Source organism: Equus quagga, chromosome 4 (genome assembly GCF_021613505.1).
Source record: "Equus quagga isolate Etosha38 chromosome 4, UCLA_HA_Equagga_1.0, whole genome shotgun sequence".
Classification (NCBI taxonomy): domain Eukaryota; kingdom Metazoa; phylum Chordata; class Mammalia; order Perissodactyla; family Equidae; genus Equus; species Equus quagga.
Genome location: NC_060270.1, coordinates 26,054,711 through 26,073,378, shown reverse-complemented (window position 1 = coordinate 26,073,378; position 18,668 = coordinate 26,054,711). Strand labels below are relative to the sequence as shown.

Below are 18,668 nucleotides of genomic sequence, written 5' to 3'. Positions count from 1 at the left end.
TGGGCCACTAAACCGCATTTATTGGCCGGCTTCGCGCAATGAGACACGATGGACGTGATGCAGCTCTCATCTTCCGCGGTGAGCTTCTTATGGTGACGCTAGCCAATCGAAAAGCATCTTTCCGCCGGCTGGTCCCTCCACCCGCCCCGAGCGGCGAGGGGCGGGGCTGGCGCCGAGCGCGGAGGCGTCGCGTACTCCATGGTAACGACGCTCGGCCCAAAGATGGCGGCCGAGTGGGGTGAAGGAACGGGCTTCTCGGGTTCAGGCCCGGGCCCTGACTGCGGGCGCTGGAGAGGTTCTTTGTGGGTCCGAGGCGTCTTACTCCTGTTGGGCGGGCTCTGGGCAAGCGCCACATCTATTCCTGTCTCCTTGGGCAGTTCCCCTCCCTGCCAGCACCACGTCCCCTCTGACACTGAGGTAGGGCGACGGAGGGACGGGAGCGGGCCCTAAGAGGGTAAAGTAATACGGGAGGCGGTGGCCTAGAGGGTAGTGATTGGAACAAGGTGTACTGGAAGAGAAAGCGAAAGTGGTCCAGAGACTGAACTCTTAGAGGTTTGAGAGCCGCTTTCAACTCCCTTTCTGCACTCAGCAAAGTGTCTGAGTTAGGCACTCAGAACATCACTTTCTTGTGCGGGGGGTTGTGCCCGTAGTTCTAGAGTAGTGGTTTTCAAACTTGAGTGTGCATCAGAATCACCTGAAGGACTTGTTAAAACACAGACTGCTGCCCCACTTCCCCACTTTCTAACTCTAGGTCTGGGATAATTTCCCAAATTCCCAAACAGTTGGTGATGCTGCTTGTCCAAGGACCACACTTTGGCAACCACTGATCTAAAGGTTTGGGAAGGAACTGACAGAAGAGCCAGACAAGGGCGTTGGAGGGATATTGGGGGTTCTCTGGAGATAAAATACAGGTTTATTTTCAAGTTAGTTTATCACAGTGCTTGCTTTACCCTGTTCTCCTGCCCTGGAAGTGCCTGCTCCCTTCCCACACTAAATTTAGTTTTTCTCCCTGTCTGAATTCTTTGTCTCACTTTAAGTTCCCTAACCTTAAGACAGCCTGCTGAAACCACCCCAGCAAAATGCTCTTTGCATTTCTTAGTAGTTCTATCTGTACTCTCTTCTGGCATTCAACCAAGTACTGATATGTGGTGATGGCTTATTTTTCAGGCATGTCTTGCCTTTGTAGTTAAATTGTAATGTTCCCTGGGATAAGATTTGTGTGTTATACTTGGATTCCTCCGTCGTACTTAGCTCAGAGGAGGGCCCACAATAATCACTATTCTTTGAGGAAAGGAGACCAGTACCTGGGGCAGGGCTGCATGTTATGATTGGTTTTATAATTTGTCTTATTACTTTATCAAGAAAGATTAACTTAGAAATTTTCATTTCATCCCAGAAATCTCATTTTTTGTGGTAATTTCCAAAAAATTCTATGCATACTGTTTATAACCATATGTGCCAAAATACTGTTTGGGGTTTGTAGCTGTATTACAGCTTTTATCATGACATTGCATTTTGGCTGAATTATTTTGTTTTTATAATCTCTTAGCAACTTCTAAATTTATAATACAATATTGTTGCCTGTAATCACTATACTGTGCATTAGTCTCCAGGACATACTTATCTACTGGTTGCAAGTTGGTAGTACCCTTAAACAACATATTTCCAATCCCTCCCCCATGATGAATTCTTTTTAAAACACATCCCCACAAAGCCTTATACATCCCTCTTTGATTTTAGGTTAAAATAAGAAAGTAGTGCAAAGAACTGCAAAATCTCTGTGCTAGAAGGAACTTTAATAGCTGTTTTCTTCTAGTGTTGATTGCCAGTGTACAAATCTCCAAATTATATTTGAATATCTCCACGGATGGGGAAATTATCTCTAGAGGCAGCCCCTTTGCTTTTTGAGATCACCGTTGTTAAAGTTCTTCTTTTTATAGAGCTGAAAAGTCTTCCTGAAACTTCCACCCACTATTCCTATTTATGCCTCTTGGCTGAACCAACTCAGTAGTAATAATGCTTCAGATATTAAAAGCAAGCTATTAAGTTCTTGAGAGTTCTCATCCCTAGTAAATTTTCCTAGTTCCTCGTGGAGGATGTAATAGCAAGTCCTCCTAACCATTTTCTTTGCTTTAACCTGCATACAAAGTAAAGGCAAAAAATATTCATTGTGCTCATATTAGTGACTGCACCTCTGTTAAATGCTTCGGGAAATTACAGTAACTTTTTTTTTTGGTGGTGGTGGGGCAGTACAAAACATTTTGACTCTTTTAACTTGTTTTAAGCTAAAAGCTCTAAGCTTTGATTTGTTTTTACTTTTTATTATGTAAATTAAAACAAATCCAAAACCACAATAGTATAATGAATTCCCATGGACCCATCACCCGGCTTCAACACTTAACAATAATATTCTGTCATTCTTGTTTCAAATATATTTCCACCCATTCCCCATCCTCCTACTTGTTATTGTTACTTTTAAAAGTTTTTTTGGTAAAATTTACGTGTATTGAAATGCAACAAATGCAGTCATGTACATCATATAAAACCCACAACCTATCACAATAAAGAACATTTCCATATCTCTAGAAAATTCTCTTCTATACTTTGCCAGTCAGTCCCTTCCATCCACCCCAGGCAACTATTGTTCTGATTTTTTTTTTTTTACATTAGATTAGTTTTGCCTGTTCTAGAACGTAGTTTATATAAAAGGAACTATATAGTATACACTGTTATATGGTAGATTACATTGAATTTTCCCAGAGTAAGTCAACCTTGCATTTTGGGGATAAAGCCTACTTGGTCGTGATGTATTATCCTTATTATATACCTCTGAATTCAGTTTGCTAATAAATTGTGAAGGATTTTTGCATCTATGTTTATGAGTGATATTGGTTATAATTTCCTTTTTTAGTGAAGTTTTTGTTAGCTTTTTGTTATCAGAATTATACTGACTGGCCTCATATAATGAGTTGAGAAGTGTTCCATCCTCTTGTATTTCTAAAAATTTGTATAAAATTGAAATCATTTCTCCCTTAAATGTTTGGTATAATTCATAATTGAAACCATCTGGGCCTGGATTTTTCTTTGTAGAGATTTTTTTAATACCTTTATTGAACTATAATTTGTATACCATGAAATTCACCCACTGAAGTGTCCAATTCAATGATTTTTAATAAATTTACAGAGTTGTGCAACCTTCACCACAATCCAGTTTTAGAACATTTCTATTACCCCGGATCCTTTGTGTCCATTTGTAGTCAATCCCTGTTTTCATTTCTGGCCCCTAGCAACGACTATGTAGGGAGATAAATGCAATTTCTCTGATACGAGTCTATTCATATTTTCTGTTTGATCTTGTGTCAGTCTTGGTAACTTTTGTTTTTCAAGGACTTTATTTCATCTGAACTGTTAAATCTCTTGGCATAAAGTTCATAATTTATCCTTTTGAAGTCTGTAGAATCTGTAGTTATATCTATTCTTTCATTTCTAATGTAATAATTTGTGTTTATTCTGTTTTATGCTAGTCTGTTCTTGCTAGGGGGTTATTAATTTTATTAATCACTTTAAATAACCAACTGTTTGCTTGGTTGGTTATTTAAAAAATTACTGTTGGTAATTCTGTTAAATGATTGTTTTTTATTTCATTGTTTTCTATTCTTTGTTATTTCCTCTTTCTACTTATTGTGGATTTACTTTGCTCGTATTGTCAGGTGGAAGCATAGATCATTGTTTTTGAGCCTTTTTTCCTTTCTTATATAAACATTCAAAGATATAAATTTCTAAGTACGACTTTAGCTCAACAGCACAGATTTTGATACATTGTATTTTAATTATCATTTAGTTCAAAGTGTATTTATTTTCCCTGGTAATTTTTTCTTTGGTCCATGAATTATTAAAAATATTTAAAATGTAATTTCTAAATATTTGATCCTTTTCTAGATGTTATTGTTATTGATTTCTAATTTACAGAGTATTTTCTGTAAGATTTCAGTCCTTTGAAATTTGAGATTGTTTTATTTATACCTCAACATATGCTCTATTCTGTTTAACTTTTCATGTGTACTTGTAAAAATATATATATTCTATAGTTATTGAGTGTAGGTTTCTATACGTGTCAATAAGGTGAGGTGATTGATAGTGTACTTCAGATTTTCTATATTCTTACACGTTTTTGTCTAGTCGTCAGAATCTTAAAAATCTCTTAAGATTGTAAATTTGTCTTTCTTCCTTTAGTTCTGTCAGTTTTTGCTTCATGGGTTTTGAATCTGTTGTTAGGTGCATTCACATTTATACTTATATCTTTCTGATGTATTAACACTTTATCATAAAATGTTACTCTTTATTTCGGGTGATACTCCCTGTCTTGAAGTCTGTTTTGTCTGACATTAATATAGCCATTTTAGCTTGCTTATGATTAGAGCTTACTTGATATATCTCTTTTCATCCTTTCACATTTAACCTATCTGTGGGTCGGGGGAGATGTACATGTATGTTTGCTTTAGGGATTACAATATATATCTTTTGCCTATTAAAAATATTTAATGTTAATATTGCCTTATCATACTGACTAAAACCTCTAATATGATGTGGAATAAGAGTGCTGAGGGGCCAGCCTGGTAGCGCAGCGGTTAAGTGCACATGTTCTGCTTCGGAAGCCTGGGGTTCGCCACTTCGGATCCTGGGTGTGGACATGACTTGTCAAGCCATGCTGTGGCAGGCATCCCACATATAAAGTAGAGGAAGATGGGCACGGATGTTAGCTCAGGGCCAGCCATCCTCAGCAAAAAGAGGAGGATTGGTGGCAGATGTTAGCTCAGAGCTAATCTTCCTTAAAAAAAAAGAAAAAGAATGCCGAGAGTAGACATCTTTGCATTGCTCCTGATCTTAGGAGAAAGCAGTGTTCCACTAGTAAGAATATTGCTTGTAGACTTTTTCTAGATGTGCTTTATGAGGTTAAGAAAATTACCTTCTATTCCTAGCTTACTGATAGCTTTTATTATGATTGGATGCTCAATTTTATTAAATGTCTTTTCTGCATCAATTGATATAATCATCTAGCTTTTCTTCTTTACTGTGTTGATATTGTGAATTATATTGTTTGATCTTTTTTGAATGATGAACTAGCCTTGCATTCCTGAGATAAAAGCTCCACTTGGTCATGATGTATTACCCTTTTTCCATTTTGCTGGATTTTATTTGCTAATATTTTGTTGATGATTTTGCGTATATATTCATAAGGGATATGGGTCTGTGTGTTTTTTTTTTTTAATTCAGTAAGTTTGTTGGGTTTGGCATTAGGGTAATGTTGGCCTCATAGAATGAGTTAAGAAATATTCCTTCCTATTTTTTTCCAGGAAGAGTTTGCATACAATCAGTGTTGTTTCTTCCTGGTTAGTAGAATTCATGAGTGAAGCCATCTGAGCCTGGAAATTTCTTTATTGGAGAGTTGTAAACTATTTTTTTAATAGATACTAGAACTATCTATTTTTAACAGATAATAGAACTCATTTTTTAAATAGATATTGGGCTATTCACATCATTTTTTCTTGGTTGTGTTTTGGTAAGTTATTCTTTCAAAGAATTTCATTTTGTTGAAGCTGTCAAATTTATGGACATAACGTTTTTCTTGATATTCTCTTTTGATCTTTTAAATGTCTGTAATTGATTCTGATAATCAATTCCAATGTATGAGGGTTTTCCCACACACCACCAAGCAACTCTGATACCAGCTGGGTGTCCTATAGTTCAACTCAGTTCTGACACTGTCTGCACAGAGATGGCATTGAATTCCATAGATTAAGTGTTCGGTCGTACAAGGCTGCCCCTCCCATTTCAGATGCCAATCCCAAGTCCAGGTTGTCACCTGAGCTTCTGACTGAATGGCTATTGGAGTTTCCAACAACACCCTTTATGGGTTCCATTACTTTACCAGAGCAGCTCACAAAACTCAGAGAAAGAATTTACTTACTAAATTACTAGCTTATTATAAAAGGATATAACTCAAGAACAATAAGATGGAAGTGATGTATTAATAGGATAAAGTATGAAGAAAGGGTAAGGAGCTTCCATGCTCTCTGAGCAGACCACTTTTCCTGAATCTCCATGTGTTCACCAACTCAGAAGCTCTCTAGACCTCATCCTCTTGGGTTTTATGGAGGCTTCATTACGTGGACATGGTTGATTAAATCATTGGTCATTGGTGATTGAATTCAATCTCCAGCCTCTCTCTCCTCCTGGGTGGGGGTGAGGAGAAGGTACGGGCACTGAAAGCTCCAACCCTCTAATCACATGGTTGGCCCCACTGGCAACCAGTTCACATCCTTATGTGCTTTCCAAAAGCCACCTCAGTAACATAGCAAAAGACTCTTTTATCACTCTCATCACGTAGGAAATTGCAAGGGTCTTAGGAGCTCTGTGCCAGAAATGGGATAAAGACCAAATATATGTTTCTTACTGTAAATCACAATATCACAGTCTGTAAAGTCTGTAGTGACGTGTCCTGTTTTATTCTTGATATTGGTACAGTCATATCTCAGAGAGAGCACAGGTTTGGTTCCAGACCACTGCAATAAAGCAAATATTTCAGTAAAGCAAGTGACACAAGTTTTTTGGTTTCCCAGTGTATATGAAAGTTATGTTTATACTATACTGCATTCTATTAAGTGTGCAATAGCATTGTGTCCAGCAAAAACAATGTACATATCTTAATTGAAAAATACCTTATTGCTAAAAATTATCTGAGACTTCAGGCCATAGTAATTTTTTTGCTGGTGGAGGGTCTTGCCTTGATGTTGATGGCTGCTGACTTATCAGGGTGGTGGTGGCTGAAGGTTGTGGTGGATGGGGTAGTTTCTTAAAATAAGACAACAGTGAAGTTTGTTACATCAATTGACTCTTCCTTCCATGCATGATTTCTCTGTAGCATGTGATGCTATTTGATAGCATTTTACCCATAGCAGAACTTCTTTCAAAATTGGAGTCAATTCTCTCAAACTCTGCCTCTGCTTTATCAATTAAGTTTATGTAATATTGTAAATCCTTTGTTGTCATTTCAACAATCTTCATAGTTTCTTCACCAAGAGTAGATTCCATCTCAAGAAACTGCTTTGCTCATCCATAAGAAGCAATTCCTCATCTGTTAAAGTTTTATCATTAGATTGCAGCAATTTAGGCTTCACTTCTAATTCTATTTCTCTTGCTGTTTCCACCACATGTACATTTACTTCCTCCACCAAAGTCTTGAACCCCTCAAAGTCATCCATGAGGCTTGGAATCAACTTCTTCCAGATTCCTATTAATGCTGATATTTTGACCTCTTCCCATGAATCACCGATATTCTTAATGGCATCTAGAATGTTAAATCCTTTCCAGAAGGTTTTCAATTTACTTTGCCAAGATCCATCAGAGAAGTCACCATCTATGGCAGCTATAGCCTTATGAAATGTATTTCTTAAATAAGCCTTGAAAGTTGGAATTACCCCTTGATCCATGGGCTGCAGAATGGATATTGTGTTAGCAAGCATGAAAACAACATTAATCTCATTGTACATCTCCCTCAGAGCTCTTGGGTGACCAGGTGCATTGTCAGTGAGCAGTAATATTTTGAAAGCAATCTTCTGAGCAGTAGGCTCAGCAGTGGGCTTAAAATATTCAGTAAACCATGTTGTAACAGATGTGCTGTCATCCAGGCTTTGTTGTTCCATTTACAGAGCACAGGCAAAGTATATTTAGCATAATTCATAAGGGCCCTTGGATTTTTAGAAGGATAAGTGAGTATTGGCTTCAACTTAAAGTCACGAACTGCATTAGGCCCTAACAAAAGAGTCAGCCTGTCCTTTGAAGCTAAGAAACCAGACCTTGACTTTTCTTCTCCAGCTATGAAAGTCCTAAATGGCATCTCCTTCTGATATAAGGCTGTTTTATCTACATTGATGATCTGTTATTTGGCGTAGCCACCTTCATTAATTATCTTGGTTAGATCTTCTGGATAACTTGCTGCAGCTCCTACGTCAACGCTTGCTCCTTCACCTTGCTCTTTTATGTTGTGGAAATGGCTTCTTTCCTTATGCCTCGTGAACCAACTTCTGCTAGCTTCAAACTTTTCTTCTGCAGCTTCCTTACCTTTCTCAGCCTTCATAGAATTGAAAAGAATTAGGGCCTTGCTCTGGGTTAGACTTTGGCTTAAAGGAATGTGGTGGCTGGTTTGATCTTCTATCTAGACCACTAAAAGTTTTTCCATATCAGCAATAAGGCTGTTCCACTTTCTTATCATGTATTTGCTGGAGTATCACTTTTAATTTTCTTGAAGAACTTTTCCTTTGCATTCACAGCTTGGCTAACTGTTTGGTGCAAGAGGCCTACCTTTCGGCCTGTCTTGGTTTTCAGCATATCTTGCTTTTGACATGCGTTACTCACTAGGCTTAATCATTTTTAGCTTTTGATTTAAAGTGACAGACCTGCAACTCTTTTCACTTGAACACTTAGAGGCCATTGTAGGGTTACTAACTGGCTTAATGTCAATATTGTTGTGTCTCAAGGAACAGGGAGGCCTGAGGAGAGGGAGAGAGATGGAGGAATGACCAGTGGTGGAGCAGTCAGAATATACACAACATTTATTGATTATTTGCCATCTTTTTTGGGTGCAGTTTGTGGCACCTCCAAAACAATTACAATGGTAACATCAAAGATCACTGATTATAGATCACCATAACAAATATAATAATATGAAAAAGTTTTAAATATTTTGAGAATTATCAAAATGTGGCACAGAGACATGAAGTGAGCAAATGCTTTTGGAAAAATGGCGCTAATAGACTTGCTCCCTACAGGATTGTCACAAACCATCAATTTCTAAAAAACACAATATCTACAAAGCACAATAAAACGAGATATGTCTGTAATTGGTGTCCTCTCTCTCTGTCACTCTGCTTAAAAGTTTATCAATTGTATTCTCAAAGAATCAACTCTTAGTTTCATTGATTTTTCTCTGTTTTTGTTTTCCATTTAACTGATTTCTGATCTTTATAATTTCATTTCTTCTGCTTTCTTTGAGTATAATTTGCTCTTCTTTTTCTAGTTTCTTAAGATGGAAGTTTAGATCATTAATTTGAGATTTTTTCCCTAATGTAAGTATTTAAAGTTATAAATTTCCCTCTAAACACTGCCTTAGCTGCATCCCACAAATATTAATTTGTTGTAATTTTATTTTCATTCCATTCAAAATATTTTCTAATCTCCCTGTGACTTCTTCTTCAACCTAAGCGTTATTTAGAAGTTTGTTGTTTGATTTTCAAATGTTAGGGCATTTCCCAGTTATCTTTCTGTAATTGCATTCTAGTTTAATTTTGTTATGGATGAAAATGTCCTTTGTATGATTTCATTTTTAAAATATTTCTTAAGGTTTGTTTTAGCCAAAAATGTGATCTATCTAGGTGAATGTTCCATGTGTACTTGAGAAGAATGTACATTCTGCTCTTGTTGGGGTAAGTGTTCTATAAATGTCAGTTAGGTCAAGTTAGCTATAGAGCTACTCAGGTCTCCTATATCCTTACTGATTTTCTGTCTACTTGTGTTGATTACTGAGATAGGAGAGTTGAAGCCTCCAGCTGTAACTGTAAATTTATCTGTTTCTCCTTTCAGTTTTCAGTTTTCACTTCATGTGTTTTGAAGCTCTGCTGTTAGGTGTTTACACATTTTAGATATTATGTTTTCTTGGCAAATTGACCCATTTAGCATTATAGACTGTCCCTCTCTTTATCTCTGGTAATACTCCTTGTTTTGAAATATACTTCATCTAATACTAGTATAGCCACTCTGGTTTTCTTTTGATTAATGTTTACGTGATATATCTTTTTCCATCCTTATACTTTCAACCTCTCTCTGTCTGTATAGTTAAAATGGGTTTCTTGTAAATAGCATATAGTTGGATCTAGCTGTTATCTAGTCTGACAATCTTTGCTTTTTAATGGGAATATTCAGTCCATTTGCATTTAATGTTTGCATTTAATGTGATTATTGACATGGGTGGATTTAGGTCTGCAATTTAGCTACAGTCATGTGCCGCATAATGACATTTTGGTCAATGATTTAGACAATGACCTCATAAGATTAGTACCATATAGCCTTGGTGTAGTAGGCTATGCCATCTAGGTTTGTGCAAGTATGCTCTATGATGTTCGAACAATGAAGAAATCAGCTAATGATTTCTCAAAACGTATCCCCATAGTTGTGATGCATGACTGTATTTGTTTTCTTTGTTTCACTTGACTATTTTTTTGTTTCCTCTGTTCTTCCTTTAGTATTCTAATTCCTCTGTTGAAGGAGGAATTGCTTTATTTTTTAAAGTGAGATATAATTAACCTACAATAAAACACAATATATTTTTGAATGTTTGCTGTAGTGATTATAATATGTATCTTGTATTTATGACATCCACTTAAAGTTAATATTCATCTTAAATATAGAAACTTTTCAACAGTATAGTTTCATTTACACCCTGGTCCTTTTGTTATTGTTTTAAGATATATTACTTCTACATTTATTATAAACCTCACAATTACATTTCTGTAAGTTTAGCTTTAAACTAAAGAATCTCTTTAATGTCTCTAAAGAAATAAAAAGAAGAAAAGAAATATGTGCATAATTGTTGAGGGTCTCCAAGACCACCTCAAGTTTGGTGATTTACTAGAAGAAGTCACAGGACTCAGCATATAGTCGTACTGACAGCTAAGATTTATTACAATGGAAGGATACAATGCACAATCAGCAAAGAGAAAAGGCTCATACAGCAAAGACTGGAGGAAACCAGGCACAAGCCTGCGAGAGTTCTCCCCTAGTGGAATTCCATAGGACATGCTTAATTCCTTCAGTGGTAACTTGTAACAAGAAGCACAAAATGTTGTCTGTTGGAAGTTCATCTGAGCCTAGGAGACCTGGATTTTTAATTTGAGGTTGGTCATGAGGCACAATTTCAGTCACTACAATTCCAGAATCTAAGAAGTAAAGCGTGCAACATAAACTATATTGTTTCTATTAACAGTTTAGACACAATGAACCTTCCTTATCACTTAGGGAAGTTTTATATCAGCATAGGGAACTGCTTAGTGTTCAAGTTCCCAGACCAGCAAAAGGTCAAACTTGCAAGCAGGGTTTTCTAAAGATAGCAGTCTTAGACCTGCCATGTTAACTCTTTTCTGCACAATAGTTTTTGTATTTACTCATATGTTTACCATTTCCAGTCGTCCTTGCTGTTTCCTACAGATCTGGTATAGACTGAAAATTTGTGTCCCCTGCAAATTCTTATGTTGAAATCCAAATTCCCAGTGTGATGGTCAGGAGGTGGGGTCTTTGGTAGGTGATTAGATCATGAGGGCAGAGCCCTCGTGAATTTGACTAATACCCTTAAGAAAGAGATCCCAGAGAGCTCATTTGCCCTTTCTGCCAGAGGGACATAGTGAGAATATGGCCTTATGAAACAAGAAGAGGGCTTTCACCAGACATCCAATCTTCTGGCATCTTGATCTTGGACTTGCCAGCCTCCAGAACTGTGAGAAATAAATTTCTGTTGTCTAAAAGCTACCTAGTTTATAGTATTGTATTATAGCAGCCTGGACTAAGACAAGATTCAAGTTACCGTCTAGTGTCATTTCCGTGACCATGAAGAACTTTCTTTAGTATTTCCTGTAGTGCAGGTCTGCTGGTGATGAATTCTCTCCATTTTCATCTCTCTGAAATATCTTTATGTCCTCTTCATTTTTGAAGGGTAATTTCATTGGAGATTGACAGTGTTGAACATCTTTCTTTTAGCACTTTAACTTTTTGTTCCACTGTCTTCTAGTCTCCTTTTTTTTTTAAATTAATGACTGTTTTTTAGAGCAGTTTTAGATTCACCACAGAATTAAGAAGAAGGTACAAAGATTTCCCAAATACTCTGTTCCCCCTTCACATGCATAGACTCCCCCATTATCAACATCCCCAACCAGAGTGGTACATTTGTTACAACTGATGAACCTACATTGACACATCATAATTACCCAAAGTTCATAGTTTACATTAGGGTCCACTCTTGGTATTGTACATTCTGTGGGTTTGGACAAATGTATAATGATATGCATCCATCATTATAGTATCACACAGGGCATTTTCACTGCCCTAGAAATCCTCTGTGCTCCACCTGTTCACCCCCACTCTCAACCCCTGTCAAACACTGATCTTTTTACTGTGTCCATAGTTTTGCCTTTTCCACAATGTCATATAGTTGGAATCATAGAGTCTGTAGCCTTTTAAGGTTGGCTTCTTTCACTTAGCAATATGCATTTAAGGTTCCTCCATGTCTTTTCATAGTTTGATAGCTCATCTTTTTACCTCTGAATAATATTTCATTGTTTGGATGTACCACAGTTTATTTATTCATTAGCATTCAAACTATAGCAATATGAATAAAGCCACTATAAACATCCTGGTACAGGATTTTGCATGGACGTAAGTTTTTAAGTCGTTTGAGTAAATGCGAAAATGCACAATTGTTGGGTTGTTATGGTAAGAAGATGTTTAGTTTTGTAAGAAACTGCCAAACTTTCTTCCAAAGTGGCTGTACCATTTTGCATTCCCACCAACAATGAATGAGAGTTTCTGTTGCTCCATGTTGTTGGCAGCATTTGGTCTTTGTTTTCCAGATTTTGGCCGTTCTAATAGATGTGTAGGGATATCTCGTTTTAATTTGCATTTCCCTGATAACATATAATGTGGAGCATCTCTCATTTGTTTATTTGACATCTGTGTATCTTTTTTGGTGAGGTGTCTGTTCAGATCTTTTGCCCATTTTTTAATTGGGTTGTTCATTTTATTATTGTTGATTTTTAGGAGTTCTTTGTGTATTTTGGATAATAGTCTTTTGTCAGATGTGTCTTTTGCAAATATATCCTCCCAGTCTGTGGCTTGTCTTCTTATTCTCTTAGTGTTATCTTTCATAGAGCAGAATTTTTAAATTTTAATAAAGTTGAACTTAGCAATTATTTCATTTATGGATCTTGCCTTTAGTGTTGTATCTAAAAAGTCATTGCCATACCCAAGGTCATCTAGGTTTTCTCCTCTGGCATCTTCTAAGTATTTTATAGTTTTGCATTTTACATTTAGGTCTATAGTCCATTTTGAGTTAATTTTTGTGAAGGATGTGAGATCTGTCTCTAGATTAATTTTTTTCCCCATGTGGATGTCCAGTTGTTCCAGCACCATTTGTTGAAAAGACTATGTTCACTCCATTGTATTGCCTTTGCTCCTTTGTAAAAGATCAGTTGACTGTATTTATGGGGGTCTATTTCTGGGCTCTCTGTTCTGTTCCATTGATCCATTTGTCTCTTCTTTTATCAGTACCACACTGTCTTGATTACTGTAGCTGTATAGTAAATCCTGAAGCCAGGTAGTGTCAGTCCTCCCACTTTGCTCTTCTCCTTCAATATTGTGCTGGCTATTCTGAGTCTTCTGCCTCTCCATATAAACTCTTGAATCAGTTTGTTGATATCCACAGTGTAACTTGCTGGGATTTTGATTGGGGTTACATTGAATCTAGAGATCAACTTGGGAAGAACTGACATCTTGACAATATTGAGCCTTCGTATCCATGAACATGGATTATCTCTGCATTTATTTAATTCTTTTATTTTTTTTCCTGGGTATTATACTTGAAATTTATTTTAATTTTAAGTTGGGATCTCTACTGGCTAACCTCTACAAGTTTTTTAAAAATTTTCAAATCTATTCCTTTTTTTCAGGTCATAAATAAGGTCCATCTTAAAGCAAATCATGTTGTAAAAAGAGATGTTGATGAACATTTAAGAATCAAGACTGTCTATGATAAAAGTATTGAAGAGTAAGTGTACCATTATTTTGTCATCTTTTTTATTAAGAATCAAACTATTAAAGATATTTTTATCTGTTACCTGAAGTTCCATAGATAGAACTAGGTGCTAATGCACCTTCCAGATAGAATTAAGCTAACAATGCTTTTTAGTCTGGAAAGATGAAGGCCATGGGATATGATTAAAATTTATACACCATGAGTAATTTAAACAGAACAAATGGGGATCTACTTGGATTGTGGTCAATAATAGACCTGGAAGGCACCTCCTCGATAAGTACTTGGAGGAAAAATAAGTACTAACATATACAATAATAAGAACATTTACAAAATTAATCAGAGAGATGATATAGACTAATTTTTATTTAGTGTAAGAGGAGTCCAGAAAATAGATAAATTATGAATCTGTAGTAGTTTATGAAGAGCTATTAGGAGTAGCTGATGTCTTTCCCTATCCTTAACTTCCCAAGTGAATAAGATAGCATTTGATCATGCCTAACGTTTTGCTTTGGCACACGGTAAACTCTCAGATGCTCACTGAGGTAAATTGAGATTTGGGGGGACTGATATTGCATGCATCCACAAAGCATTCCTTGGGGCTCTGCCAATGCATTCTGAACAAATGAGGCAGTGCTCTGCCCCAGCATGGCAATTCTTATGTTTTATATCATCATTTTCAGGTTGCTCCCTGAGAAAAGATACCTTGTAACGGTATGTAATAAATACTCATGGCTTGAATTGGATACTTAAAATGGGTACATTTTATTGTATGTAAATTCTGCTTCAATAAAGAAAAATATATACATGACTGTTTTGTGAATGACTAAATAAAAAGTGTTGGTAGTGAATGTATTTATCATTTCAACAAAGGTGTCTTTGTGATGCACTCACCAAAACTGTTCATAGTTGATATTAAATTAGTCCTCCTATTTTATAATTTGATATTAAATCAGTTTTCTCATTTTCTTGTTCTCAAGTTTTGGGGGAGCAAGGCATGCTGAGGATAGGGTGAAAAAAATGATTTTTGAAATACATTGGGAACACCATTCTGGGAGAAATTCTCATTCTCTTGAAGATTAATTGACCTGATAGTATGATATGCCAAAGTTGTTTATAGAGGCGCCAACCTCATTAGTTTTTTAACTGTTACAGACTCACAGACACACATTAAGTCAATTCATTATGGTCCACAGAAGTTGGTGGGGTTAAAGTAGATCTTGTAAACATAAGATTTTCTTAACATAAACCACCTTAATGTTGGAATCGTCTAAATCAGTCTCAAATTTAAAGTAATTTAGATTAATAGTTGAGGTTTATGTTTTCTAATATTCCATTTAAATGGGGACAGGGAAGGAAATTTCCACCTTGTGTTCTTTCTTCAAACTCAACTAGAAAATGAGGAAATTCCTTTGCTCCTAGACTCACTCTCTCCCCAGCCCTTGCCACACAACCTTTGACTAACTAGTATCTGTATTCCAGAATTGTAAGCTTTTCCCATTTTTCTCCTCAGTCCTTAATATCCTATGCTTACTTGTTTTAAATATAATTTATCCTTTGACTATAATTCTGACTGGTTTGGTTTTTTTTCAACTTTTATTTAGAACAAACTTTTTCCACAAGCTATTTCTTATTTAGAGAAGACTTTTCAGGTTCGTAGACCTGCGGGCACAATCTTACTTAGCAGGTATGTCACATTAAACACAGGTTATTTTCTTCAGTCGTTTAGTGCTCTGCCCTCCCCATTCTACCAGTATGGTAAATTATGAAATTTATGCTGGAATATTTTAATAAGACTAAACTGCAAGATATTTAAAAAGAACAAAAAAGCATCTGTTGGGTAATCATTCTTTCCCTGATTTTCCATTATGAGGCTTCCTAGGGTGTAGTTGTCCCTGTTCCCTACATCCCCTTCCTCCCTCCTTCATGTGTCTACATTATTGGTTTTATGAAGTAATTGAAATCTGAAAACCCAGATCAGAAGGATTTCCCACAGAACCAAAATTCTTTCTTAGTCCACTTTTCTAACTAAAATAGTAACCATTATTAATGAACTTATGTAGCAGCTACTAATTTTTTACAATGTTTTAAAATGCTGTGAACTATTCTTTCCTTGTTTTTTTTGGTAATTAAACTTTGATGTACCAACGAACTGAAGACAATGTGCAACAAACCAATACCTACGGAAGGATAATGATCCCCATAGATACTGTACTGGAGAATGTGCAGAGCACACAAAATGTGGCCCAGTTATAGTACCTGAGGAGCACCTCCAGGTAATTCACCCTCCTCTTAGCAATGCTTTTACTCTTTAGGATAAACTTAGGGGAGATTTTGAATCTGCGAGTGTCACCGGGAAGTTTTTACAGACTTAAATTCAGAAGCTTCATTCTTCTACCAAAAGTAATCACAGTTAGGTATGCTGAGTTTATTCTTTCATTGGTTTTGAAATGAATTTAATGATATTTTCTTCCTTTTTTTTTTTTCTTTTTCAATTTATCTCTGGAGTTGTCGAATCATTTCAGCTTAGGACTTTATCTTTGTCATCCAAAACATTTTTTAGCAGGTATATACCCCAGTATTTTTGAAGGGCAATATGAGATTATCTCCTAAAATAAAACATGTGTATGCTTCAACCCAACCTAGAAATACATTTCATAAAAATACTTATAACTATGTAATACATGTTAAACAATATTCTTTGCAAAACTATAAATGTGCCTTTGTTAGTATTAGTCTAATTATGGTATAACCATATAATGGAATGCTATGCAGCTGTTAAAAATGAAGTAGACCTCTATATACTGACTTTGGAAAGATATTTAAGCTCTTAAATTTAAAAAAGTTTCAAATCAGTATGTGTAGTTAGCCTATTTTATTTAAAAATTGCATTCAATTATTCAATTTTTCAATAAAGCTGAGATAAAAACATAAATAAAAAATAAAGAGTATATACATTCATACAATAATACATTATGAAACAATCTAGAGGTACACATATTTAAAAATCTGAACACATAGCAAAGTGTTAATCGTTTTCTTTAAGAGTTGGATTATGAGGGGCTTTTCTTTGGTGAGTCTTTTCTTTGGTAAGTATAATATTTTTGTTATGTTCTGATTTTTCATATTAAGCATACATTACTTATATTAGAAAAAAGATAAAAAATTTAAAATACAAATACCAGAAAACCAATTTATTATACATGTACCTTGGAAAATATGATTACTGCTATAGCTGTTTTTCTCTCTTAAACTGTATTCTCTCATTACTTATGGAAAATGAATACATTGCTGAACATTAACTTTGTAACCAAAATCAAGCATATGTTTAGATGATGTTTACTTTATAATTTTTTCTTAAGGTATTTGAAGCTCAGTAAAGGCTTTTAGAACCCTCTGTATTGGCACTAATACAACTAACATACTCAGCTTTCACTTATCAAATTTCTTGAGAGTATAAACAGTTTTAGGGACACATTTAAAAATTAAAACAACTTGTTAATTATGTAGATGATGATAACAAAATGGAGTAACATATGTCAAATCTTCTAAAATGGAGCTGGGAGGCCATTAAGGAAGTGGGCTTATGCACCTATACAGCATCTGCAACCAAATGTTAACTGAACTTTTGAACTTTGCCTGACCACAGAAGCCATATCCTGGAGCATTTCCTCTTCCAAGAATGGACCATCTGCTAAGATACAACTCAGGGACCAATCACATACTGGCAAATCAGCTTGTTCCTTGCCAGAACCAATCATTGCTTGTTCAGAACAACTTATGTAGGCTTGTGGGTTTTGCCTTTATAAATCCCACCTCTTTTGTCCTCTTCAGACTGAAGAATTTCTGTTTGAGTTTCTACTCAAATCTATATCTCCCAAATTGCAAATCCTAAGACCCCAAGTAAACATTTTGCTTCTCTTGCAGTTTATGCCTCTTATTCATTGACATTATGTGGTGTCAAAAGTGGAATCCAGAGCGACTGACCTCCGATTCCGGCGCCGCTGTGTGGACACGAGCAAGGCAACTGCAAAGAGTCTTTTGTGCTCTGTTGTCTCCTCCTGGCGGCTCCGGCTTCCGGTGGTGAGTCCTCCTGGGCCTGAACCTCCCGCCCTTTTTGGTAGAGGTTCAGATCTTTATTTAGATGTTCTTTGTTGCTGGCTTTTTTTAAGACATCTTTGTTCCTTTTGTTGAGGAACTTCTGTTCCTTTTGTTGGGCCTTTCTTTCTTTGGTAAGTGCTTACATTGGGAAGTTCATTCTCTAAGGGAACTGCTGATGGGCACTCTGGGTCTCCTGCTGAATTTTTGTTTAAAGAATATGGACTTTCTGCATGTAGATTTGTGTCCCAATGGACTCACATTACCCTGGAAATTTTGAGGTTTCACTGGCCTAAATGTGCTCCTTTGAAATTCCTAAATTGGTTTACTTGCGCACTCAACTGGAAAAAGGCTATCAAACCAAACAATTGAGTGAGAAGCTTATTTTAACTGGTCTCAAGGCCTCCAAATGAAACAACAAAAAGGTTGTTTCCTTGCAAGCTGTTAATTCCCATATTTCTTTCTCTCAAAGGGGAAAATATTTCTTGTTTTAAGAGACTTTAGAGACCTAACTGTTCTTCAGTAGATAATTCTGACCCTTCAATAAATGATAAGACTGGCTTTCCATTCTTGTCTTATCCACTCAAATCAAAAAGCAAGAGAATCCTATCTTAGACTCTGTTCCTGGCTGCCTCTGGTCAAAAAGCTTTACAGACGTTGCCTGTATTCACTCTCCCATTGTGATGAAAGTTGAGGTGGATCCAAATAAGACCTTAGC

The 18,668-nt window shown here is 36.1% G+C and overlaps 1 protein-coding gene across 2 annotated transcripts in view; it reads left to right on the top strand.

Moving 5' to 3' along the window:
- Positions 1–18,668, top strand: part of LMLN (leishmanolysin like peptidase) — a 75,032-nt gene continuing 56,364 nt past the window's right edge. Inside the window, exons 1-5 of one of the 2 annotated variants that reach the window (XM_046659483.1) lie at positions 1–78; positions 13,770–13,867; positions 14,536–14,566; positions 15,457–15,539; positions 16,011–16,128. In XM_046659483.1, the coding sequence (XP_046515439.1) occupies positions 49–78; positions 13,770–13,867; positions 14,536–14,566; positions 15,457–15,539; positions 16,011–16,128 (360 nt within the window). In that variant the 5' untranslated portion in view covers positions 1–48. Of the gene's footprint in view, positions 79–198; positions 418–13,769; positions 13,868–14,535; positions 14,567–15,456; positions 15,540–16,010; positions 16,129–18,668 lie in introns of those variants that run through there. The other variant, XM_046659482.1, reaches the window with a different exon arrangement.